The 24,829-nt window shown below is 36.6% G+C and overlaps 1 protein-coding gene across 2 annotated transcripts in view; it reads left to right on the top strand.

The window, feature by feature from the left end:
- The window catches only part of PRKDC (protein kinase, DNA-activated, catalytic subunit), an 83,080-nt gene that overhangs the window by 29,292 nt on the left and 28,959 nt on the right, over nucleotides 1–24,829 (top strand). For both annotated transcript variants that reach the window (XM_063168500.1, XM_063168490.1), the window contains exons 33-61: nucleotides 121–329; nucleotides 445–577; nucleotides 1,627–1,785; nucleotides 1,947–2,150; nucleotides 3,574–3,759; nucleotides 4,709–4,813; nucleotides 5,795–5,962; nucleotides 6,250–6,377; nucleotides 7,351–7,558; nucleotides 8,667–8,845; nucleotides 9,886–10,054; nucleotides 10,562–10,627; nucleotides 11,077–11,149; nucleotides 11,373–11,521; nucleotides 12,718–12,855; nucleotides 13,056–13,175; nucleotides 14,060–14,203; nucleotides 14,430–14,581; nucleotides 15,150–15,281; nucleotides 15,733–15,844; nucleotides 17,208–17,332; nucleotides 17,426–17,575; nucleotides 17,983–18,156; nucleotides 18,981–19,079; nucleotides 19,770–19,980; nucleotides 20,555–20,744; nucleotides 21,105–21,320; nucleotides 22,568–22,680; nucleotides 23,688–23,819. In XM_063168500.1, the coding sequence (XP_063024570.1) occupies nucleotides 121–329; nucleotides 445–577; nucleotides 1,627–1,785; nucleotides 1,947–2,150; nucleotides 3,574–3,759; nucleotides 4,709–4,813; nucleotides 5,795–5,962; nucleotides 6,250–6,377; nucleotides 7,351–7,558; nucleotides 8,667–8,845; nucleotides 9,886–10,054; nucleotides 10,562–10,627; nucleotides 11,077–11,149; nucleotides 11,373–11,521; nucleotides 12,718–12,855; nucleotides 13,056–13,175; nucleotides 14,060–14,203; nucleotides 14,430–14,581; nucleotides 15,150–15,281; nucleotides 15,733–15,844; nucleotides 17,208–17,332; nucleotides 17,426–17,575; nucleotides 17,983–18,156; nucleotides 18,981–19,079; nucleotides 19,770–19,980; nucleotides 20,555–20,744; nucleotides 21,105–21,320; nucleotides 22,568–22,680; nucleotides 23,688–23,819 (4,344 nt within the window). The remainder of the gene's footprint in view (nucleotides 1–120; nucleotides 330–444; nucleotides 578–1,626; nucleotides 1,786–1,946; nucleotides 2,151–3,573; nucleotides 3,760–4,708; nucleotides 4,814–5,794; nucleotides 5,963–6,249; nucleotides 6,378–7,350; nucleotides 7,559–8,666; nucleotides 8,846–9,885; nucleotides 10,055–10,561; nucleotides 10,628–11,076; nucleotides 11,150–11,372; nucleotides 11,522–12,717; nucleotides 12,856–13,055; nucleotides 13,176–14,059; nucleotides 14,204–14,429; nucleotides 14,582–15,149; nucleotides 15,282–15,732; nucleotides 15,845–17,207; nucleotides 17,333–17,425; nucleotides 17,576–17,982; nucleotides 18,157–18,980; nucleotides 19,080–19,769; nucleotides 19,981–20,554; nucleotides 20,745–21,104; nucleotides 21,321–22,567; nucleotides 22,681–23,687; nucleotides 23,820–24,829) is intronic.

The raw sequence follows: 24,829 nt of genomic DNA, 5'->3' as shown, positions 1-24,829 counted from the left end.
CCTGAATAGGGACTGTTTCATGTTTGCTTTCATTTGAGATAGGATTAATGGTAGATTATTAAGAATTAAGTAGAGAAATCTGAATAATTTTTTCACGTCTTTATTTTTTTTTCTTTCTAGCTGCTTGAGAAGGAACTGCTAAATGCAAGCTTTATAGAGCTTGTGGTGATGACAGTGTGTGATCCATCGCACATAGGCTTTAACACAGCTGATGTGCAAGTCATGAAAAACCTCCCAGATATCTCAGTAAGACTCATGAAAGCTCTGATTAAATCTCCCTATCAGGAATCTTTGAAATTGTGCTTAAAAAAAAGAATCACACCACAGAGGTAAGTAGGGGCTTTCTGGTAAGCATGAGTCCAGAACAAACCCTCACCATGGAAAGTGAATAATGTTGTCTATGGGTGCACTGATGTAACATTATTGCTTCTCTTTCCCCTCTAGCCTTGAGGACCTTTGTTCTGTTGATCTGTTTAATTCAGAGGCACGTTTGGATCAAGTTAGGTTTGATGCTGTCCTTTCTGCCTGTAAGCAGCTCCAGAAATCTGGCCTGCTTCATTCTGTTCTTCATGGTCAGGTAATTATTAATACAGAAGATAAGAGTAAACATTTGTACATTGTAAAGAGCTTTTCCTGTGTAAAAAACCAGGATAAAAACAGAGAACAGATCAGATATTGCTTAAAATGAGATCAACAGTGAAGAGCTAGTGTTGAATGGGATCAAAATAAAAGAAGTTTTATGGTTAATCTACAAATCTGAGTAGCACAATACTGAAGCTTGAACAACCTTTATAATTGTTTTAGTCTTTCTGTGTTTGGCTCCAGACTCTGAAAATCAGAATGTAGATTCTCTAACTTCCTTTAAGTGAGCTTCACAGAACTGAAAGCTCAAAAAATCAGAATTAACAATCCTATAAAGGAGGCATTTTTTAACAACTTTTACACAGAGACCATTCTAAGTGATGAGGGAAATTAGAAAATGAATATTTCCTGACTGATCAGAAGCAATATAGTAGGTCTGAGTTGCAGGAAAACAGGATAGAGACCCCTGAAGTGTAAGGATGTAGACTGTATTACTCAAATTCCTTCCACTAAGTTTCTGATTGTAGTAAATCTCTACTTTGGGCAGTTGAAGGAACGGGTTGTGCAAAAGCCACGAAGACTGAGAATTTGTGAATGAGGCTGTAACAGGGCTGAACAAAGCTAACAAGTAACAAAATACTTAATTTCTGTGTGCTATCCATTCTCTGTATCAACAAAATTAGACTTGTGGTTGCCTTATATTGATAATCAAGGAGCTGCATGGTTTACCATTTGTGTCACTCCCATATCCTGACTTAGATATTCGTTTTACTTCTGTAGGCAAGTAAGTCTGAAAAGGTGGAGGAGGATCAGAATATTTGGAGCAGTGTCAAGTTACTTTTAGTTTCTTCTGAACTTTGTACACAATAGGGTTGTCTCATTTAAAATCTCATCCCTGAGTTAGAAAGGTGTCTTGTCACTGTATAGTTGCATTGCTTTATAAGGAAATTATCTGAAATTCAAGTGTTTTAATTAACAATACAGATGGATTGGAAGCCTTTTGTCAGCTGTTATTGATTGTCACTTCTTTGCTGGTTTCCATAGGATGAAGGGTCTCATTTCTCAGTTGGCTCCAAGCTTCTTTCAGTTGTTTATAAAGGCATTGCACCTGGGGGTGAAAGGATCTCTCTTCCATGCTTAGACATCAGCAGGAAGCGATTAGCTGACAGTCTTCTGCAGCTGGCCTTTGCTATTGATGAGCAGGTAGGATGTGGTTCTCCAGTTACAATGCTTAAAATAAAATAAAAAAAATTTAAAAGTTTGGGGTGGGTACTTGGAAAAAAAATCATGTGCTCTTCTAAGAAATTTCAAAGTGAAATGTGATGTCCTTGAAATAACTCTTGTCTCTATATCTTGATTTTCAGTGTGAGGAACTAGTAAGTCTGCTGTTGAACACAGTAGTGTTAGCTGTGCCACTATCAGGAGCATCACAGAACCAACTGATGAATTTCTCTCATGGACAGTATTTCTACAGCCTGTTCTCAGAAACCATCAATCAACATCTACTGAAAAACCTGGATATGATCATAGTTGGTCTTATGAAATCATCTGTCAGCAATCCTCAAATGGTATTGGGCTTACTCTTTAAAAGGACAGAGTCAAAAGGGAATACTCAATAAAAGTAACAATTTTATTATTGTCTTTAGAAGTGGAGTATGTAGTGGGGGAAAAAGTGTATTGGATTGAAGTTCAACAGCATTAAATGTTTTTTGTTTGAGTTTCAGGGCTTTTTTTGTCTTGACCTAATGGTGCTACCGTCACGATCTTTGGCAACCTAACGTTACTCTATGATCGCAGATCAAACTGAGTGGAAAGTGCTTACCTATTACCTATCCTGAGATCTATGTATTTCAGGATGTGTTTGCATAGTACTTCAAATCAAAAATGTCCTTTCAAAGGAGGGATCCACCTACTGTGCTTTTTTTTTGCATTGCAGAATGGTCCCGGAGCATGTGACTTGGATTTGTTTTGGATAAAACTGAACTGAAAAACAAACTCCAACTGTTTATGGGTATTTAGTTCACAGTACTAGGGTAGAGCTAGATCAGAGTATTAAAAAGAGAGACATACAGACACACAACCTTCCTGAGCTGAAATAAATATGAGATATTTTGTCATGTTCTCAGTCTCAGCACTGCTTGTTTGGCTGAACAGACTTCTTCCTGCTTGTCTACTGCACTTGTAGAACTCAGTGCCATGAAGGAAACAGAAGTGAGAAGTCTTCCTTCAGTGCTTCTGACAAGCAGAAAGGTCAAAAAGATCAAAAGTCTGTTTTTCTTTTTGATTGAAAAGATGCTCAGCAAAGTAGAATCATCCTTTAAAAATAATTAACTCATTTATAATCCAAAATGTTATGCTTGGACGTGCTGCATCCAAGTAGTAGTTTAAAAGACTTGCAGCATCATTTTTGGTGATACCAAAAATTGTTTAGTTAGACTGTAGAGGAATGTGAATGTTTTAATAAGCTGTTTCTGGTGATGATTATCTAGTGTATCCTGTGATGAGCATACTGCAATACTTTAATTTTTTTAAGTGCATCTGATAGATGATAGTGACTATTAGTTTTCGAAGAAAAGAGATTTCAAACATACTTAGTTCACATGTGCTTTGTAAGGGTTATTTTTCTTTTCAAAATGGATGTGAATAAGTTAGCATGTGTGCTATTTTTCAACTTCACTCTAACTAAAATTAGCAAGTATTGATCTTTATTTTGGATTATAATTTATTTCTCCATATATACACAAAAGGCATCGGAACTAATTGCTGCATTGTACTCTGACACAGGAGTAAATTGGAGAGATGTCTTTTTTTTTTTTTTGAGAAGGGTGGGCTTTTAATTTCCTGAAGAGATCTTTCCTCTGCATCCTTTTGAGATTTAGATCTGGCATTGATTTGTGATGCTTCTTTTTTATGAGTGTCCATACCACTGATGTGATTCTATCATCCTTTAATTTGGGGTGCAAGAATCTTCCCTGTTGCTCTTCCTCGCAGGTGGGGAGCATTTTGAATGGCATGCTAGATCAGAGCTTTAGGGACCGTGCTGTGCGCAAGCAGCAGGGAGCAAAACTGGTGACAGCTGTGCTCAGAAACTGGGAGAAACTGGACGGCTGGTGGGCCAAAGGTTCATCTGCTGAGAGCAAAATGGCACTCCTGACCCTGCTGGCAAAGGTTCTGCAGGTATGCACTGTTTGAACATACTGAACATACATGTACTGTTTGAATATTGTGAACTTCAGGTAACCTTTCTGGTTCTGTGGGGATTGCTTCGTGTTTTCAAGAAATGCTGTTCAGATCAAATGTTTGATGTTTGGGGGAAAAAAAGAAAAAAGGGGAGAAGTTGGGCATTGTTAGAATCTGGATGTTTTTATTAGCAAAGTACAAAAAAATTTGGGGCAGGTGGAAATTACTAGATACTGCTCTTCTTCCCCCTACCACCTTTTTTATTTTTTCAATTGTTCTCATGTTTTAGGTGCCTGTTTTCCTTTTGGGGAACGGGGACAAGTACAGAGAGTGAGCTCTGAGTAGCCTCTGGTAGCATTCTTTGTTATGTTGGCATCCAGAAAATCACAGTGGAGGAATTCTACCCATATTAACAAACTGCAGAATTATCTTTACTTTACACACCTAATTTCTGTGACACTGAGATTTTGGTCTGGATTTTTTTCCTCTATTTTGGAAACATAATTTTCTACTTGTCCTTTTGAGATTTGTAGGCACTTATAAAAAGTAGTTGTACACAAATACACTCAAAGATAACTGTTGAGCATAACTTTTATTTTTTATAATTTTTTATTTGAAACTTGAATTATTGTAAAGGGATGTTTTAGGACACAGAATGTGAACTCTACTGCTGGATTAGCTGGCACTGACATGGCCAGTAGGAAATTTGGCTTTCAGAAGGAGATTAATATTTTTTTGAGTTGAAAAATACCCAACATGATTTTGTTTGTACTGGTTAGGAGCTTTTATAGTTCTTTTAAAAGCAAAATCATTCTGTATGTGCTGTTAATTCAGTGTATTTTTGGAAATAAATAATTGTGTAGCTCAAGGGCTTTTTATTATGCTTTAATACAAATCTCTTTAACTACTTAAAAAAAAAAATTAATTTTTTTTTCTGTCTTTCCAGATAGACTCTTCAGTTTCTTTCAATACCAATCATGAAGCATTTACAGCTGTTTTTAATACCTATACCAATCTACTTACTGATCAGAATTTAGGCTTAAATCTTAAGGTAAATAGCTCACTTCAGCAGCTTCCCTGCCCTCCCCAAATTACAATGTTAGTTGTTCATGGAATTCTCTGTTATTTGGCTTAATTTTTATCATGGACTTCTGGGTTTTTAGTCTTCTGTTCAACATCCTGGAACCTGTAAATCATCCTTTTTGTTCTTCAGACAGAAGGCACTATCACAGATGCCATGCTTTGGTTTAAGGTGCTTTTTTTTTTCCCCTTACTCAGAAGAAAGGAATGTAAATTTTGGAGAAAAAAATTAGCATCAGTTGCAATGCAAGTTATCTTGAACTCCCAAGTGTCCATTTGAGAAATGACAGCTAAACAGGCTTTTAGCAAGGAGTGGGCATTTCCTACAGGTCAAATAATGAACATTTGTCACTATTTTTATGTCCATGTCTGTCCCTTAGTACTGGTACTAATAGAGTAGCTGCTGTATGCAGCTTGGTCAGGAGAGGGAGATAAAGTACTGCAGACTGAAAGGGGGAGTTATAAAAGATGCTGGTTGGACTAGAGTAATAAAAAATTTTGTACTCATGGAAGTTCTGTGGAGTTGCTTCTCAGCCAGCCTGCCTTTAATTAGGCAGAGTTTTGTACTTTCCTATTCAAAATAAATAAAGTTTGGGATTTTGCTTTAGCTACAAGGTGATGCATGCAATCAATGACTTGTGTGAGAATGAATGCTTGCTTAAAAGAACAATGAGATGTTATTCATAGCCATGTCAGCCATGAGGTGTTAATTAGCTTTAACTCTTACCCAGCAGTGACATGAGAGTTAAAAGCTGTTTTCTGTTCTGGAAGCTGGAAAGAAAAGCAACCACGTAACCTATTTTTATTAGTACACTGAGCCATTGAATCAATAAGAACAGCCACGCTGCTGTTTTGTGGTCCTAATCAGCTGGCTTCATAGTTAAAAAATAACTTATTTTTAGTGTGAAACTGTCTCTTTTTTATGTTTTGCTTTTTTGTTTTTTTTCTTCAGGGCCAAGCAGTGATAATTCTCCCGTTCTTCACTAATTTGACAGGAGAAAAGCTTAATGACCTTAAGAATGCTCTGGATCAACTTGTAGCTTTCAATTTTCCCATGAGCTCTGATGAGTTTCCCAAAGGAACCTTGAAGCACAATAACTATGTAGACTGCACTAAGAAGGTCAGTATTTTTAGTGAGTACATAATTAGAAGCCAAAGTTAACTGTGTCTGGAAACTGTTTCATAGGATCTGGAATTAAAGAGAGAGATTTTTGGTTCGCATGAGGAGATCAGCTTTTGTGTTTCTGGTTTATGTTTTTATCCAGAAATTGAATCTACAGAAGCACATTAAATAAGCCCATACTTCTGTGCATCTGCTTCTGATCAGTATTGAAAAATAATTACATCATTAGATTGAATTATTTGATCCACTGTGGCTATTCATGTGACATGTTGCTGCTTCTTCAGTTTTTAGATGCATTAGAATTGTCTCAGAGTCCAATGTTGTTGCAACTGATGACAGAAATCCTCTGTAGGGACCAAAGGCATTTCATGGAGGACTTATTTCAAGCCAGCTTCAAAAGAATTTCCAGAAGGTGGGTTTAGTCCACTGGATTTTGTGCTTGTTGTCATTGAATTTTTGCTGAAGCAAATGTGCTTCTTGTATTTTATTGTCCTTATAATAGTAATGACTTACACTATAAAGTTTTATGTCATAGTTTTAATTCAGATTTTGCTTTTGTCTTTACATTTTCAAAGTATTTCCAAAGTGTGAACAAGTAACATCAGTTTCCAGATTACACTTCCAGTGCTTGTGCAAATTTGGAAAGCCTTCTGTAAATAAGCTTGTCCTGAGATAATCCAGTTGAAAATAGTACTTGTTTGTTGTATATTTGCTATCCCTATAACCACATGATCACTTAAGTTGATAGTAAATTAATTTGTTCAACCTCTTTGAAAATACAACAATGCACTTATTTAATTGAATAATTCCAAGGTGGTAAAATGTAGACTTAAACATGCTCTGTCCACAGAAGAGGTATTCAGTATCTCTTCCAAAACCAACATTCCAATTTTTGATGGGCTGTTGAGTAGTGACTATAGTGGAGCATGTAATTTCCTGGACAAAGTCATTTATTTTATGACCATATCCCATTTTTGTAATTTTTGCTTTAATAAAATTATTCAGAATAGCAGATCATCTAGTACTGCAACACTTGATAGCCACAGTTCTTTTTTTCCATCGGTTTTCCTACGTTTCTCACATATACAGGATAATATTTTTTTTTAGGTTCAGTAAAAAGGAACTGAGAAAGTCAGTGTTTGCTTTAGGATTAAATTATTAAAGATACACAAATAAGTTTGCCATCTCTTTCAGAATAAGAAGCAGAGGTGGGCTTTTTTGAGGGCTGCATAATATTTGATAGTTCAGCCAAGATCTTGAATGTCATGTAGGGTAACCCAAGAGGGCATGAATGCAGTCTTTAAAAAATCTAAATGTCCTAAGGGTGTGAGACATAAGTGAAGTCTGGTAAAGCAGTTTCCATCTTGAGATTTCCTCTTGTTTAGGAGCCCCACTGACAAGCAAGTGCTACTGTTGGACACTGTGCACAAAATGTTCCGAAGCGAGGAACTCCTTTCAAATGCTGCTCGCCAAGCATTTGTGGATCGCTCCCTCCTCACTCTCCTGTGGCACTGCAGCTTGGATGCACTGAGAGTATTCTTTGGCAAGATTATAGTAGAGGCTATGGATACACTTAATTCCAGGTTTACAAAGGTATGGATTACTTTATTTTTTTTTATTTAGGGTTAGGGAATTCTAAGAAAGTGTTGATGTTGGTATGTATTTTGCTGAGCTTTGAATGAAGCACTGATAAAAAACTAATTTATTTGATTTCTAGTTTTCTGTATCCTGGAACAGTTATAGAATTTGATTACTGATAAACTTTTATTTATTCCCCAACACACTGTTCCTTTGGAGTTAATGCTTGTTTACATATCTACTGTGGATAAAAATTGAAGTTGGAATGTTATATGTATATATCTGAAGGGGTTTGTCAAAAGGAAAAGTCCATTGTAACATTGAAATATAAAAGCTGTGTAAAATTGTAGCCTGTTACTTCATTGTGGGAGAGGTTTTCAACCTCCATAATGGAAGCTCTGAAATTAAGTACATTACTTCTAGAGAAAGAAATACACATGTAATCATTGCAAAGGTTCTTCAGCAAGGGATTAGGAGCACAGATCTTCCTTTCTTTAGTTACAGCCTTTTTTCCAATTTAAGAGTATAAAAAAGATCATTGCAGGCATGATCTGTTGCCAGTCAAGGTGTCTCCTCTTGCTGTAGTTCTTCAGTCCCATGGTTTTGCTGGTGCAGATGTTCACAGGCAGCAGGATGAACAAGATGATGAAATCACCAAAGTTTAGGTATAGCTGTTGAAACAAAGTGCTAAAACTAAGATCTATGTAGAGTCACTCACACCATGTTCCTTTTGCTGTAAATGTTGGCACCAAAATGAGGTGTATAAAGAAACTCATGAATAACACCAAGGATGATGGCAGTGTGTGTTTTGCTTACATGTGTCATCATCAGGCTGAGCTGTCACTTGGTACTCTGCTTATTTTCCTCCAGTATCCTTATAATAATTTAGGCCAGTTGTAGTAAAGAGAGCTCACCAGACAAGTATGGGTCAACCAGTTTTAGTAACTGCACTACACAGGAACTCTGAATCTGTCAGTCTTTTATTATCATCAGCTCTTTTCTCTGTTTTAGAAGGTAGAAGTAAGCTGAAGGCTGTCTATGAAATTTAAAGCAACTGTGGAACTATTTAGAAAGGACAAGAGTCAGGAAATTTCCTTCTGAGATTCTGCTTCTTTGTTTCTAGTCCCATGAACATACTTTTGATACACAAATTACCAAGAAAATGGGGTATTACAAGCTGCTAGAGGTGATGTATGTGCGTCTTTCAAGAGAGGAAGTTTATTCCAAGGACTCTAAAATTAACCAAGCTTACCGTGGCTCCATGAGTGTAGAAGGGAATGAACTTACCAAGACACTAATAAAGTAAGACCATAGTTTATTTTATTTACTTGATATTTCTGATGAAGTTTTGACCAAATATGCTTTTTTAAGTAGGCCATATGAAGCAAAAGATGGTTTTGTTCAAGGGTAAATATAATCTCTTACATAGCTTTTGATTTTAATTAAATACACAATCTTGAGTTTGATAGAATTATCTGTAGTGTAAATCCTGTGTTACAATAACCTTTGCCTCCTGCTTTTGTACTTTTTTTTTAAATTTGTTAAGCTTGTACATTCATTTTAACTTTTCAGTATGTTTCTTAGCCTTTAATTTGGGTTTTCACAACTTCAGTTTCAGTATACTCGCACTTCTATGTGGAGTATGGCTCTGTATTGCAAAATTGGTATTTATATGACTGATGAGAAGATGGGATTGATTTTTATTTACATTTCATAATAGAGCAGCACACCCAGTAGGAGTAATTGGCTTGATCATCATTACAAAGGGGGACAAAAGAGAAATACTGAATATATATGTTAATTTGTATTGTTTAGTTTGTTTAATATTCAGAGAAAAAAAAATAAGATGTGTGAATTGCTGTTTGTTTTGTTTTGATTTTTGTTTTACAGTACTATGTCCTATGAGGACTTCAAAGAATTTCTTGGCTATGGTTTGCAGATCTATAACTGGCTTTGTGCCAAAGACCTTTAAAAATCACATCTAAACTGTTTTCTTCTAATCCATAAAATACCTTAGCATGCATGTCCATTCATAATTTTTTGGCAAGCACCATGAGAGAAGTTAATTTATACATCCACATAAACACTCATCTTATCTGACCACAACCTGTCATCACATTTCTGACGTTAAGGACTCCTGTCTAAATACTTGGGGAGGTTTTCTTTGTCATTGCTGAATGGTTCCATTTTGGTTCCATTTACCTGCAGGATACTTGAACAAGTCTGAGATGGTTCAATTGGATACTGCTTCCTTGAAATTCTGTTGATCTCTGATTGGAACCCTTCTTGTACTGCTTAATGAAAGACTTCTCATGGTGTTTTCTTGCCTGTTTGTGTTTAAGGTCGTGCTATGATGCATTTACAGAAAACATGGCAGGAGAGAGTCAGCTGCTGGAGAAGAGGAGACAGTATCACTGTGCAGCATATAACTGTGCTATTGCTGTCATCAGCTGTGTCTTCACTGAAAGTAAATTTTATCAAGGCTTTCTTTTTTCAGAAAAATCAGAAAAGGTGAGAAGCTTTTGTTGCTGTTAGAAGGCTTCCAGAGCATGAGACACAAAGTGATTTTACCTGATGGCAATAAATCAAAGAATGAAACCTGAATGACGTGCAATTATACTAACAAACTACCCAGTGAGGCAATAGAAGGAGTGGTAGCTGATGAAAGTTTTACCAGCTGTTTGGGAATGGGTGAAGTATGATGCTGTTTTCCTTCCACTCCCAATCCATTTTCTAAAATAGGAGGAAAAAAACCCTATTGTTTAACTTTTCCAGTGCTCGGAATATACTTGAATAAGAGAGACCTTTTTACAGAGCACATTCTGTGATGTGAACTCTTGAGTAGTTAAGTAGCAAAATTCTTTTTGGGGTACTGATGTAGAAGAGAGAACATGCTACACTCTCTGTGCTGTACAATGATCTATTGAATTTTTTTAAAGAAGAAATAAAATACATTCAAAGCAATTGTTATTGTTCGCAGCATTATAATTTTGCTATTTCAAAACATGCTTTTTGCAGAATTTGCTGATTTTTGAAAATTTGATAGACCTGAAGCGTGAGTATACATTTCCTGTTGAAATTGAGGTGAGTGAAATTTCTGGCCTTTAGTGTTTCTAACTAAAAAAAGGGGATGACTTTAACAGTGTAGTTACTGAGGACCAGGTCAGTTCTCATATATGGAGAAAGAGGATACAAAACAATGAAGTACTCCTCTCATTATTTAAAATATGTTTTTCTGAGAGAAATCCAGACCTGAAATGTAGAACAGACCTGTAATGCACATAACTTTTAACATACTTCTTAGAGCACTTACTTTGATAGTGAATGGCTGTTGGAATAAAAAAATTCAGTTGTTTCTCTGTAGCATTAATAATAATCATTTACAGCATGACATTTCCATTCATGTCAAATGGTTTTAATCACTTTTTTTTGTATCTCTGTAAATAAAAAATGTAAATAATCGGTGGTTTTTTTTTTAATTAATTAACTTTTTTTTTAATTAAGTAATTAGAACTTTATTTCTTGCTGTTTAGGTGCCTCTGGAAAGGAAGAAGCGATACATTGCTATTAGGAAGGAGGCCAGGGATTCAGGGAATAGCAGCCAGGGTATGAAAGTCATTTATGGTGATGAAAAAAAATGCTTTCTTACCTGCCATATAGTGTTTCTTGATGTGTTCTTCACTGGCTTCTACAGCAGCAGGAACAAATAAAAATGTTCAATGTATTTCATCTAACAGTCAATTCCCACCTACCCTCAAGTTTTAGTGGGCAGTGAAGGCTTTTTCTTGTAATTACCTTGATTAATGGACTGTTCTTCTTTCTTGTCTAGATGAACCCAAGTATTTAGCTTCTTCATCATACATGATGGATAGCAGTTTGAGTGAGGAAATGAGTCAGTTTGATTTTTCTACTGGAGTTCAAGGTTTTTCTTACAGCTCCCAAGATGTTACAGCTAGCAGCACTCGTTTCAGGAGAAAGGTAATTTAGTGACTTATGTACTGTGAGAAAGAAAAGTTTTATGCTTTTGAGTAATTGCATACATTTATTGAGGTTGAGAAAGAGAAATTTCTAGTCTTCTGTATTTGTTCTACCTGACTGAGAATGGGTTCGTCCAGAAGAGGAGGGAGGGGACTTAAGCTGTTTTCTGTTACTTTTCTTTTTTCCTCTCCACTGTCTACAACTGAAGAAAAATAATGTCCTATTGGGTTTCTAAAGCTGAAAAGAGTGTGAGTGAAGTCCAGCCTGAGTTGTAAAGAGATGGTTTTTTTTGCACTCAGGCACATCCTCTGATGGTTATGTTTTGCTGTTAGGCATCTGGTTTCCTCATTTCCCTCTTTGATTGGTCTGTGACAGAACTGGCTGTATCAATTGGATAGAATAAATAATCAATTATTTTTCTTTTTCTGTTGTTGTGGCAGCTTGTATTTAACTCTTGCTCTTGGGAGATATTAAATGCTGTTCTTTCAGCAAAGGCTTGAGGTTGTGTTCCTTCTGCAATCAAAATATGTCTCACCAGCAGTAATGCTGATAGAGTAGATATTTGCTGTGAAATAGAAAGTTTGTAAAAGTATCATAGACACTGAAGACAATCTGTCAAAATAACTGTTAACATTGGTGAAGATTACTGTTTCCATGCTTTGAAGCAAGGGGGTGTTTTAGCTGCAGGGAAGTTAAGCAAGATAGGAAGTACACTTCTACTTTGTTGTAATTTCTACCTAAACAATTTTCTTTTGTGATTTACTCTGTGTAGCAAAAGAGAGCTGCTGCAGATGCTGGTCAGTGTGAAACAACACATCCGTAAAAATAGAAGTGTTCATATATTCTTTGAGCTATGAAATGAGATAATTTCTTTGAGGTTCAATTTAACTCCTCTTGCTTTCAGCATTTGCCACACCTGTCCTGGCAGGTAGTAAAGTCAGAGTAACATAAATTTGGCATCTGTTGGCACAAAAAGTAAAGAATTTGCAGATCTGGTGCATACATTTGGGAGGTGTCTGTTTGAACAACACATTTGATGTATTCCCAGTTGCACACACTGAGTGTGTAGTCAGATCTAAGCACAGATAAGATCAGAATGACTCATGGCATGATTGGGATTTAAAAGAAAACACAGTGTTGTTATTAACTATAGTAATGCCTTTTTTTCTTTTTTTTTTTTTTTTTTTTTTTTCCAGGAGCCCACAGAATACAAAGTTTTAAATGATGAGATGGAACTGGAAATGGATGAATTCAACCAACATGAATGTATGGCTTCTATGACCTCGCTGATTGAACATATGGAGAGGAACCAGATCACACCCAAAGTGGAGGAGGCCAGTATTAACTAAAAAGTTGGCATTTTTCTATTAATGCTACCAAGAAAAGAGAGTCATGATTGATTCCCTCCATTTATTTATTTTCTTGGCTATATTATAGAGAGACCTGTGTTGCTTGAGCTTGGGGCTTTTTGACTTGGTAAGCCTGTTGGGTGCAAGAAGTGATTTGATTTTAGCTCATCTCTTCTAAATTTCAGGGGACAGTTCCAGCAGATCTTCCTCTTTGGATGAAATTTCTTCATGGCAAATTGGGAAACCCATCAGTACCATTAAATATCCGCCTCTTCATAGCAAAACTTATTGTTAATACTGAGGATGTGAGTAATTTTTATTCGTAATATCAAATGTGTAACACTTTGCAGGGTAAAATATTTCATCAAGTGAGACCTTTGGGGCATTCAAATTGAGTAGTTTGCTGTGATAAAAGGGAGTGCATTTATGGCCCAAAATTCCAGATAGTGCAAGTATGTTCAATGCATTATTAATACTTTTTCTCCCATATTCTGTAAGTGGAGGGTGTCCACAGTGTGTCTCTTCTGGAAACACAAGTAGTGTATTCATTGATAGGCAAGAGGTGGGGTTGATTATACTTTCCATCTTCACAGAAGGAAATACAATGTTTTATTAGTGGGCAGAGATGAGTCTTATAGAAACACTTTGAGCTAAATGGTGTTCTTGTTGCAGAAAGATACTAAGATAGCATAACATGTGTTTGCTGGAGAAGCAGTGTTTTCTAACTCTCATTCTTGGGTAAAACATTCTCAACCTTCTTCATACAATGATTTTAAAGTATAATGGTTTTGTCTGGAATATTCCAAATCCAAAAAAAATGCTGAATTTCAGGATTAATTTAATAACCTCTATATCTGTTTAATACTACTTTCTTAGTAAAGCTGTCTGAAATGGGAGGGTAGATGAAAATGACATACTCTCTCGAATCCTTTACAGACAGATATTCTAAGGGAGAGCCATACTGTTTGTGCTCTAGTGAAATAATTCACTTTCTGTGGCTAAAGGTTTCTAAGCAAAAATGAGAAATGTAGTTATGGATGCTTTTTATTTTAAAATGTTTATGGTTGTTCCCTCAGGGTTTGAGCAAAGTCCTAAAGAGGTTGGTTTAGCAGTCTTACCACTAATGTTCATTGAACAACAGGTTGCTAAATAGTTGGGTAATTTGTACTTTGTCTTTGATTCCCCGCAGGTATTCCAGCCTTATGCAAAGCACTGGCTTGGTCCGTTGCTGCAGCTTGTTGTTTCTGGAAATAATGGAGGGGAAGGGATTCATTACATGGTAGTGGAAATAGTAGCTACCATCCTTTCCTGGACAAGTGTAGCCACTCCCAAAGTAAGGAACTGTGAAATTAATTTTTATTGTTATTGTGACTGTTTGGTAAAGAATGATTGAATTTGTTTTTATGCTCTTAAATAATTTTATACATCAGTCCACTTTTACATTTTACAATTCTTTTGCATATTAACTTCAAACATGAATTGTTTACTTACTTGCTTTCATAAAACAATATGTGTCTTCTTGGAGTCACTATGTTTATTTTTGGTCCTGGTTTTTGTAGGGGAATATTAAGGATGAGATTTTGGCTAACAGATTGCTTGAATTCTTGATGAAGAATGCATTTCACCCAAAAAGAGCTGTGTTCAGGCACAATCTGGAAATCATAAAGACAGTTATAGAGTGTTGGAAGAACTGTCTCTCCATACCTTACAGGTAAACACTTGGACAATTGCTTTCCTTTATCAATATATCAAAAATATAAGTCAGTGGTATCAAAGGGCATGGGAAGGTAAATTAGGTAAATTCAGCTGCAATAGTAAACTTTTTGTCCCTACAGTGAACAGCAGAACTTCAGAACCAAACACTCTAAAGATTGTAAATTGATTTGAAAAACAACCAGGAGAGAGAGATGGAAAAACACATAAAGGATTATAGTAGCAGCAACAAAAACACGAGTAATCTCTGCAAAGACATTTTATTTGAGGTTTTGAATGTTATCACTGAATATTGGTGCAGTCTTATTAAGACTTGTGCTATCTGCCATGCTTGTGAACATATCAAGCATTTGTGTGGGCTTAGTCTCTTTTCAGTTGTTTTGGTGTGGGTTTCTTTGCAAAGACTTGTCCATTGAAGCTAAATATCTACTGCTTTCTGGCAATATCCCTTTGATTGGCTGTATGTGTGCATGTGAATCCCTGTATACAAAGATAGTGAGTGACTTAAGGCGTCTCTATTTTGGGGTTTTCATGTATATCATTACTTCTGTGTTTTTTTCCAACAGTTTAATATTTCAAAAGTTTTCTAGTGGAGACCCTGATACTAAGGATAATTCAGTGGGAATTCAGCTGCTGGGAATTGTTCTAGCTAACAATTTGCCACCCTTTGACCCAAAGTGTGAAATAGATCGTGCCAGGTGAGAAATGCAGTTTTTTGTGAATGATCTTGAAAAAAATCTTAAACCAAAGAGAGCAAGTTTAATTTATCAACAGGAGGTGTAGGAGCTTGTTCTTTGGAATCCTTTGCTGTTATCTGGCAAATAATATTTCCCAGATAGATAGATAGATAGATAAAAAATAATGCTTTCCTATCTACAAATTGCAGGCCACATTTATTTTGGAAAGTATCTAGAAGGTTGTACACTTTTTTACAGTGGGTGCCAGGGTTGCAGTTTTGTGGAAATTCATAGAGTCAGGAACTGCTAAAGCAGAGATTTGAGACACTGCAAGTGGAAAATGCATTTGTACTGTATTCAGCTCTTCTGAAAGCAGTCACTATGACTGTAGGCAGCTCATATGAATTTTTTGCTTCAGTTTAAATTTCTGTGCTTGAGTAGTGGCTTACAGCAGGTCTGTCTTTTGTGCTAGGTATTTTCAAGCTTTGACCAGCAACATGGGCTTGCTAAAGTATAGAGAAGTTTATGCAGCTGCAGCAGAAGTTTTGGGACTTGCTCTTCAATACATTGCTGAGAGAGAAAATGTAAGTGAACTGTATTTTGTGTTTGACCTTTCCTGTCTTAATTTTATGTTGATCTTTTATATGACTACTCAATTCATATTCAAAAATTAATGTGTTTAAACCTCAGCAGCCTTTATCCAACAGAATAATTAAAAATTCAAACTACTGACTCAACAGGAAAAGAATTTGAGGGCAGACTAAGTGCAAAGTTTTTGCCTTGCTCTTTTAGAGCTGACAGTGAATGATGTCTTTTTGAGTCTTTGTTCAGCTTTTGCCAGCCAGCAACACTAGTGCAGTATGTTTTAAAGTTGGGGGTTTTAAGAGGAAAAGAAAAGCAGGTTGGGAGGTTTGAAGCTACCTTTTGAATAACTGTATCTGAGACCAGTTATTTTATAGGTAGTGGATAAGGTGAATGCAAAACTGTTACTCACCAAATCCTACAGTGCTAGAACTGAGAGATTGTGCTTGGTGATCACAGAAGTCAATTTGACACATGTGCTAGAAGTAATTCTCTACACAATAGTTTGGGAACTTCTGGCATTTGTTGCCAGAAGAGGTGCTGGGGGTAAGCAGATCAGCAGGTTCAAAGGGAAATTAGGTAAATTCATGCACAAAAAATGTCACGGACTGGTTCTAAATACAGCAGACAGCAATGTACACTCAAAGATCCACTCAAATCTAATGACAAATGTATGTTGGGTTGTATAAGAGAAAGAGGACAAAACGCAGCCATGGTCATGTGTTCCCCCTGAATATAATTCTGTAACTGCGGTTGGAGACAAAAATACCAAGTTGTTGGCCAAGTGGAGTATTAGCCTGACCTTGTAGGTTATTCTTCTTTCCTTATTATCCTTGCTTCTTTCCCCACTTATTGGCATTCTGGTTGTTCTTTCACAGTGTGTAGAGCATATTTCATAAAGCTTTGTTAAGTCTTTGTCAGTCTTTCAAGTTCCATTATAAGCAGTGTTTTGAATAAATGAGCAAAGATGGTGTAAGTTTTATCCTGAACAAGGCTTATTCCTTTGATGTTCGTTACAGGTTGCTGGTTGTTTTTTACCTTTTTACATTCATTAGTTGGAATTCTTCTGTACTGAGGAGCTGTTTATTATTATATAAGCACACTAAGCAACTTGTACTACACAATTAAGGTGTTCCAAACCAGTGAAAGGAAGCTCACAGATATATTTTTTAAGTAGCAGTCATGTGTTTTAGCCAGGCAGAGCTGTACAGGACCCATGAAGCACCATAAAGGTTAAGATGAGTTGGCTGGCTCTTGCCTAGTGAAATGCACGAGAATCAAACAGTATAGCACTAAAACCATGTTTCATTAAGGTGGTTATGATTTTCATGGGTAACCTGGTTGTACTGTCTTTCTCATTTTCAGGTACTTGAAGATCCAGTTTATGATTGTGTTATAAAACAACTGAAGCATCATCAGAACACACAACATGATAAGTTTATTCAATGCTTGAATAAAGTTGTTAAGCATTTTCCACCTCTTGCTGACAGGTACATCATGATTTATGTGGTATGTTGACTGTAAATATAGAGGAATAATAGAGAATAACTTGCTTTTCTTTGTGGGCTTCTGGTTATGTTAAGGTTTATGAATGCAGTATTCTTTTTGATACCTAAACTTCATGGTGTGATGAAAACCTATTGTCTGGAAGTAATAATGTGCCGGGCTGAAGAAATTCCTGATCTCCACTTGCAGTTAAGGAGTAAAGACTTTATCCAGATCATGAATCATAGGTAAGTAGTCATGTGATTATGATGGTAGTTCAAGTTTCTTGATAACATTTTCTTTGCTGCCCACAACATTTTTACATTCAGAAGCATTTATAATTCCCCTTCACTTCATTGTTCCCCAAATTTGAGCTGATGTAATCTGGGAGTTGAGATGGTTAGCTCATTGTGAAAAATGAACAAACACCTCTAAAATGGTCTTAGGGTGAAACACCAGTGGAATGTCAATTTCTGCAGTTTGTATTAGTTTATTTATATTCTTACTCTTAGACTGAGTGCAAAAGCATTTACCTAAAACCCTTTATGAAACACTAAATATTGTTAAAACATAAACCAATCTTCTCGTTCTGTATGTAGCAGTGATGAGAAAAGCAATGTAACTGGGCTTTTTTTTTTTAACTCTCTTCTTCTAGGGATGATGAAAGACAAAGGGTTTGTTTGGATATAGTGCATAAGATGCTGTCTAAATTAAAACCACTGGAACTTAAAGAGCTTCTGCCTGGAGTGACAGGGTTCATTTCTCACCCTTCTGTAATATGCCGACAGCGCATGTATGATATCCTGATGTGGATTTATGATAATTACAGGTATGTGTTCATTGCAGATGTTGTCTTTCAGTGGTTTGTCACAGGCAGAGTGGAAGTGTTTGTAATGGTCTTCCAATTTCATGTCCCTTGGTGAGAGATTTTTCCAGTTGTCAGAAGAATATAGTCTGTGATTTGCCTAACTGGCTCTGGCCTTCAGTAACAATTTCATCACTTCCAGTAAGGGATAAATACTTGGACCAGAACTAGGATTTTACATCACCACAACAGAATGGCGTAAGGGGTCTGAACTTTGATGCTCCAGCTTTTTTTCTTGTTGCTGGAATTTGTAACTAGTGAAAATTATACATTAAAGAAAATTATATAAAGGCACATGAGCGTTATCTGGATCACTTAGATCTGGTAGTATAAAGATGGTCTTTCTGCTTAATCCCTTAAAATAGGGAACAGGTGTACTCAGTTTGACAAGTGGGTTGCTATTGAATTATCTAACTTGGTTGTGGTTTATGTGTGTTTTTCCAAGAAAACTCTTGAATGAACATTTATTGCAAAGAAAAAATACAGCCAGTCTTTACTCTAGCATCACTTGTGAAAAGCATTCTCTGCCTGTTTTTTTCAGATTCAACCTTGCAAACTTCATAATAAATACCTAGCATATTAATTAGCTTATTAGATAATTTATTTTATTAGTAGTGGAGATATAAGGCATTTTTGGCAAGAAGACTTCATGTTATGTGTTGTTATGCCAAGTTGAGTTTTTTATCAGAGGGCATATTCCTCCTTTTTGTCCCACCATCCTCATCCTCTCATTTTGCTATGGATTATTTGAGAGAATTCATTAAGAGATATTTTTCTCCCACCATCAGTGATCCAGAAAGTCAAGCAGATGATGATTCTCGGGAGATACTCAAAGTGGCAAAAGAAATACTGCTTCAAGGCCTGATTGATGAGAATGCTGAACTGCAGTGAGTAAAGAGTGCTGTGACAACTGTCTGAAATAAAAATACCATACCTCAATTTCTCTTACTTTGTATAGCAAGAGAGTTGATCCTTAGAGGTTTTTGTAAGTATTTCAATATAAAAGAGTAACACTGAGATAATACTATTTATTTTTCTTCCAATAGTTAATTTATAAAATTTTGTTTCATAGTGGTACATCAAGTGTAAGTGAAGCATTTTAATGAATTTTTAAGCTGTGGTGAGGTTGTTTCATTATGCTAAACCTAATTCTGCATTAATGTTCTAGAGTTTTTGAACAAGGAGGACCCTGCTATACACGAGGGCACAACAGTAGATTAAGTGTTGGATTTTTAAAAATTCTTTTGATGAAGCAAAAGATGAAAGAGGACATCTTGGTGCTTTTCCATCCATAGCACTTCTCAAAAGGAAAAAACTTGACAGAAATAATTTTTTCAGAGTTAACCTTTTATACAAGGCATAGAACATGATAAATGAATGAGGAATTCAGTGTAATTCAATGCAAGATTAATGGCATGAAAGTGTTGGTTTAAGGCCTTAACAGCTTATTGTTTTGGAGTTTTTTGCTGGTGGGTTTGGGGTTTTTTCCCTTTTGAACTTGTTTTTTTAGAAGTCAGTGGTGGGAGGTGGTTCTGTTTGAAAATAACCAATAATAACTTTATTCTTTACCTCTACAGGTTAATTGTTAGGAACTTTTGGAGTCATGAGACAAGGCTGCCCACAAATACTCTTGACCGCATGCTGTCATTGTTAAGTTCTTTCTATTCCACCAAGATTGAAACACATTACTTGAGTCTAATCACAAATTTTCTGCTTGAAATGACTAGCAAGAGCCCAGATTATTCCAGGAAAATATTTGAGCATCCACTGTCTGAATGCAAATTTCAGGTGAATTGTACTGTGTTGTCCTGTTCGCAATATGTGACAAATTCTTTAATGTAGTTATGACTTAAAGAAGAATGGCATAATGAAGGAGATTTTTCAAAGTGTTTTGTGCTCCAAAGTTAACAGGTGCAGCAGTTATGAGTTGTGCACAGTATCAGAAGTTTAATGATTTTTTGGGGGCAATAATTGTACTTTCTTTTAAAAAATGTATATTCGATTAAAGTAATATGCCAGGAATAGCTGATTTGTAGAGTACTGAAATGCTAAAAAAGAGGGTAGCAGAGAAAAGCAGCATCAACTGGAGAAATACTGTCAAGAGACAGGAGTACTGGTGCAAGAGCTGTAAATCAGTCCTCAGCTGACCAGTCCAAGTTAATGAGCTTTTTTTGCTGAGCTGTGGAGAACTTCTACATGTTTGTGGTTTGTTGGGGTTACTGTTATATATAGTCAAATTCTGCCCCTATACGTGGGAGGGTGTTTTGATTTCTGGACTGTAATTTCTGCCGTCCTGCTCAATGAAGAAATGCAGAAAGCCTCCATCTTTACTGTTCTACTTAAAATCTTTCTTTGTTCATAGGACTTTGTAGTTGACTCCAGCTGGCGTTACCGAAGCACTGTGCTCACACCCATGTTTGTGGAGACTCAGGCTTCTCCAAGTACCCACAGGAATTTGTCACAGGAAAGATCCCTTTCTCCTTCTGGGTCAGTCCGTGGGCAAGTGAGGGCTACCCAAAGGCAGTATGAATTTACACCTACACAGCATGGCAGTAAGTCCAGAACAGTGTTTTCTGAAATGTTCTTTTTTGCTGTAGGAATCATGTAATTTCTGTTGCATATAACTTCTTAATGTAAAAGTATAAATATGTTTAGTTTAGTATTTTGTTTTCCAGGGCTTTTTTTTTGTGTGGTATGAGAAAAAAAAAATCACATTTTTATTATTCTCATACATATTTTATGTTCTGCCTAATGTAAAACAAACACTGTCTTGCCTAGCAGCTTGAAATCTGTTCTGCACTTAAACACTAGGAAATTATATTTTTGGTAGAGAAAAAATACCTGCCTCAGAGATGTTTTCACTTTATTTATATCTGAGTATGTTAGAGCTTTTTGGTGATTTCTTGTTCCAGGTGGTAGAAGTTCTTTTAATTGGCTAACTGGAAGTAGCATTGACACACTGGCAGAGTATGCAGTTCCTTCATCCTCTGAATCCTTGTCTTCATCCATGCTGTTGGTTAGCAAAAGGAGTGAAAAACTTAAACAAGCAACCTTTAAACCAGTGGGGCCAGATTTTGGGAAGAAAAGGTTGGGTTTGCCTGGAGATGAAGTGGACAGCAAAACTAAAGGTCTGTAAGCCTTACTGTGCAATTTCCATGCAATTAGTATGCTTTTATAAACCATCCTTGTCAGTTATTTGGCTGGCAGTCCATTGTCTTTGAGACAGCCCAATTGAGGTTCACCTTGAGAGATTTTGTTTCCAGGAGTGTGTGATGATACGTGACATGTGACAAAAAGCTCGACTGTGCTAGGAATTGTAGAATTATATGTTGTTCATTGAAAGAACTGGCTGGATGAGAAACCAGTCAGTGTGATCTCTGCATTCCTACCTCTCCCTCAGAGGATCACAGCATGAATATCAGACAGTTCTGACCCTTCTGTTTTGAATTTAACTCTTTAAAGAAATGTCTTTAAACGTATTTTCTAAACCATTTCAACTGTGCTGACCTGATCTCCAACATTTTACAATTTGTCATGAGAAGTCCTTGTTTTTCTGAGAATGCTCCTTCTTCCACTCAGTAAATGAGTGAAAAATATCAGTACTGCTCTGAAGTGACTTAGGATCCTTCTCCCTCTTTAACCCTTGTCTACATTGCCATTAAAATTTTGACCAAGAGGATGACATTAGAAGTTCATGCATAGAGCTATAAAGATGAACCTTTTCAGTACCTGAGAGGTGTTTCAGGGCAGTTATGACTAATAGACTGCAGTTCATGCAGAACTACAGAATAGAGAGGTCAGTCTACCTTCTAGTTAGTCCCTGGTCTTCTACCCTGGAGAATACCAGTTACAGTGGTATATTTTTGTTTCCTCACTCTCCTTTTCTAGGAAGTGGACTGAGCTGACAGTCAGTTAAATGGCCTTTCCCCATGACTGTCCTGAGCAGGAGTTGATCCAGTGGCAGTTCTATAGTAATACTTTAGAAATACAGTACAATATCCTTACTAAACAATATTTTAATATCTTTTAGCACCCCTATATTTAGGGAGTTATATACTTTCTGGAATATAGTGCAAATGCCATATGTGCCTTTGAGAGTTTAAAATAAATCTGGCAAATGGAGCATATTTGTTCATGACTTTTAGGGTCTTCCCCTGTACAATAGTTTGATCTTTATACCTCATCCATACGCCTAAAGTCTCTATATAAATGCTTATAATCTCCTAAGAGCAACTTAATTTTTTGTTATTGGCTAGCTTGTTGAAAGGCTTTGTATTTACTTGCTGGTAAATACAAAGATGATGTTTATTTTTATACGATGCTTTTGCCTTAAATGTGAAAGGAAAAGCTGTGGACATGGTCATATGTTCCTTAGGTATGGAAGAAAGAACAGAAATTCTAAGACTGCGGAGACGTTTCTTGAAGGACCAAGACAAGCTCAGTCTGATTTATGCCAGAAAAAGTCTGGCTGAACAGAAAAGAGAAAAGGTTAGTCAATCCAAGGTTTAAAACTTCAAGTCTCAATGCATTTGCAGTCTTGTACTTCATCTCTTGTAGTAACTTTGTGAAGAAAGGGTAGGTGTAAGGTACTGGTCGCTACTTTAAGAGCTTTAGAAGGTTTAATTTGGAAACAATCCTATTTATGGCCCTAAAGCTAAGTGATGTTATTTAGCATGGGTGAGAAAAGAGCTGGATGATAACACTTCCAGTCTACCACTTAAAATGCATGAAATGATTTTATGTGATGGGAGTTCCTAGCAGTTATTGGGAAATCCTTTACGGTTGTCATTCTGGAAACTAGGAGCATTAGTGCTATAATACACTGCAGAAATTGTATGAGAACATTATCTAGTGTCTGAAGGTGAACTCAAAAATGTGATACAGCTGATGGACTACCTAGAACTGGTTTGAACTTATAACCTGAAGGAATGTCAGTAATAATCATTTGCTGAGTGTTTCTCAAGGCCAGAAACTTACTACTTTGTGGGTTTTCTGGTTGTGTTATGTACCTGCAATAAATCTAAGTGGTTTTAAGCTCTGCAGCAGTTTTTCAGACTTTCCTGTTACTAAAAATAGCAGGCATTATCATCATAAATGATAGCATTTTGTCCCAAGAGGGTAAATCCAGGATTGAGAGCTACCAGTTTGAGACACTCCTGTAATACTCTGCAGATGCAGACAACTGTGTAAGAAGAACTTATGTCTGGAAGAACCACACAAGCATCTATTTTAGCCCATTCATGTTTACTTGCAGGCTAAAGGTACCATTTCCTCCCACCCAGCAAGAGAGAACCTGTAAATGTGTTCTGTATGGCAGTCCAAAATACAACCAACAAAATCCCCTGTCTTTTAAACACTTCCACTGATGGTGTTTCCTCCACTTCTGTGGGAGGCTTCTTCGGTGAAAAAATTTTCATAATATCTAATGTAAACCTCTCCTGGCGCAGCTTGAGGCCATTTCCTAACCATATTTTTACATGATTAATGCATTTCAGGAGATAAAATCTGAGCTGAAGATGAAGTATGATGCCCAGGTTACTTTGTACAGAAGTTACCGAGTGGGAGACCTTCCTGACATCCAGATTGAGTACTGCAGTCTCGTTGCCCCTCTGCAGGGCCTTGCCCAGGTCTGTCTGCTTTTCCAAGGTCGCTTGTGGGGTTTGCTGGTCCTGCAGGGAAAGTGTCATGTAGCTGGGTAACCACTTCAAAAATTGATTTGTAGCTTTGCAGTCAACCACTGTGATACAAATTTAAAGATTCTGTTTTCAGAGGGCGTGTATCTCCTACCCCTGTGCTGGTGCAGTGCTCAGAGAAGAGGCTTTGTTGCTTGCCTCACCTGAGCAGTTGAGGACTGGATAGATCAGCTGTTGTCCATTTCCTGCAGGTTCCTCTGCTTGAGAAACAGATGGTGCTCTCTGCAGACATTATTGCAAAGGACTTCTCACTGTTTAGTAACAAAACAGCCATTTCGCTTTTATTATATGTCTGTCATAGACTTGTAAAGTCTATGACAGATGAACACACAAATGAGCTTAGTGTGACTAAGACTGGACTCAGACTCCTCAGTAAAGCTGATCTAATATTCCTTTTCTTACATGAGAGGGGTAGAAACTATAGACTGAACTGAGCAGCAGACTGAATCTCATTTTACAGCCTTTGGGAAGTCACAGTCTTCCTGATTACATTTGTAATTCATTACTTTTGATAGTCCCTTATCTCTCTGTAAAGGACAGAAGTAGCACACTCACAAGTGGAGTGTCAGATAAAGAGTTAGACCAAATTCCAGACCCATGATAGACCAAGATGCACAGGATTGTTACACACACAAATGTGTTTCTGGATTGAAAAAATGCCTTTAAATCTCAGATTAAACTCTCTGTCCATACAGACAGTCTGTCCTTCAGTTAACTGCCTCAATTTTTAGGACTTGGTCTCCTCACACATTGATGTATTCTTTTTTCCCTAAAACTCACTTCATGAACTGTAGTATCCATATGATATCTAACATGATATTGGGTATCTGGTTCCTGTAATGAGAGTTGTGAGTTTGTGAAAATTGCAAATTCCATCCTCTCCACTGACACTGTGGCGTGAAAATCTGCATTGCCTTGGAGTTTCTTTAAATAGAAGAATTAAA

Source organism: Melospiza melodia, chromosome 1 (assembly GCF_035770615.1).
Source record: "Melospiza melodia melodia isolate bMelMel2 chromosome 1, bMelMel2.pri, whole genome shotgun sequence".
In the NCBI taxonomy this organism is placed as follows: Eukaryota; Metazoa; Chordata; class Aves; order Passeriformes; family Passerellidae; genus Melospiza; species Melospiza melodia.
The sequence above is the reverse complement of the archived record's forward strand: the minus strand, read 5'-3'. Positions and strand labels throughout refer to the sequence as shown.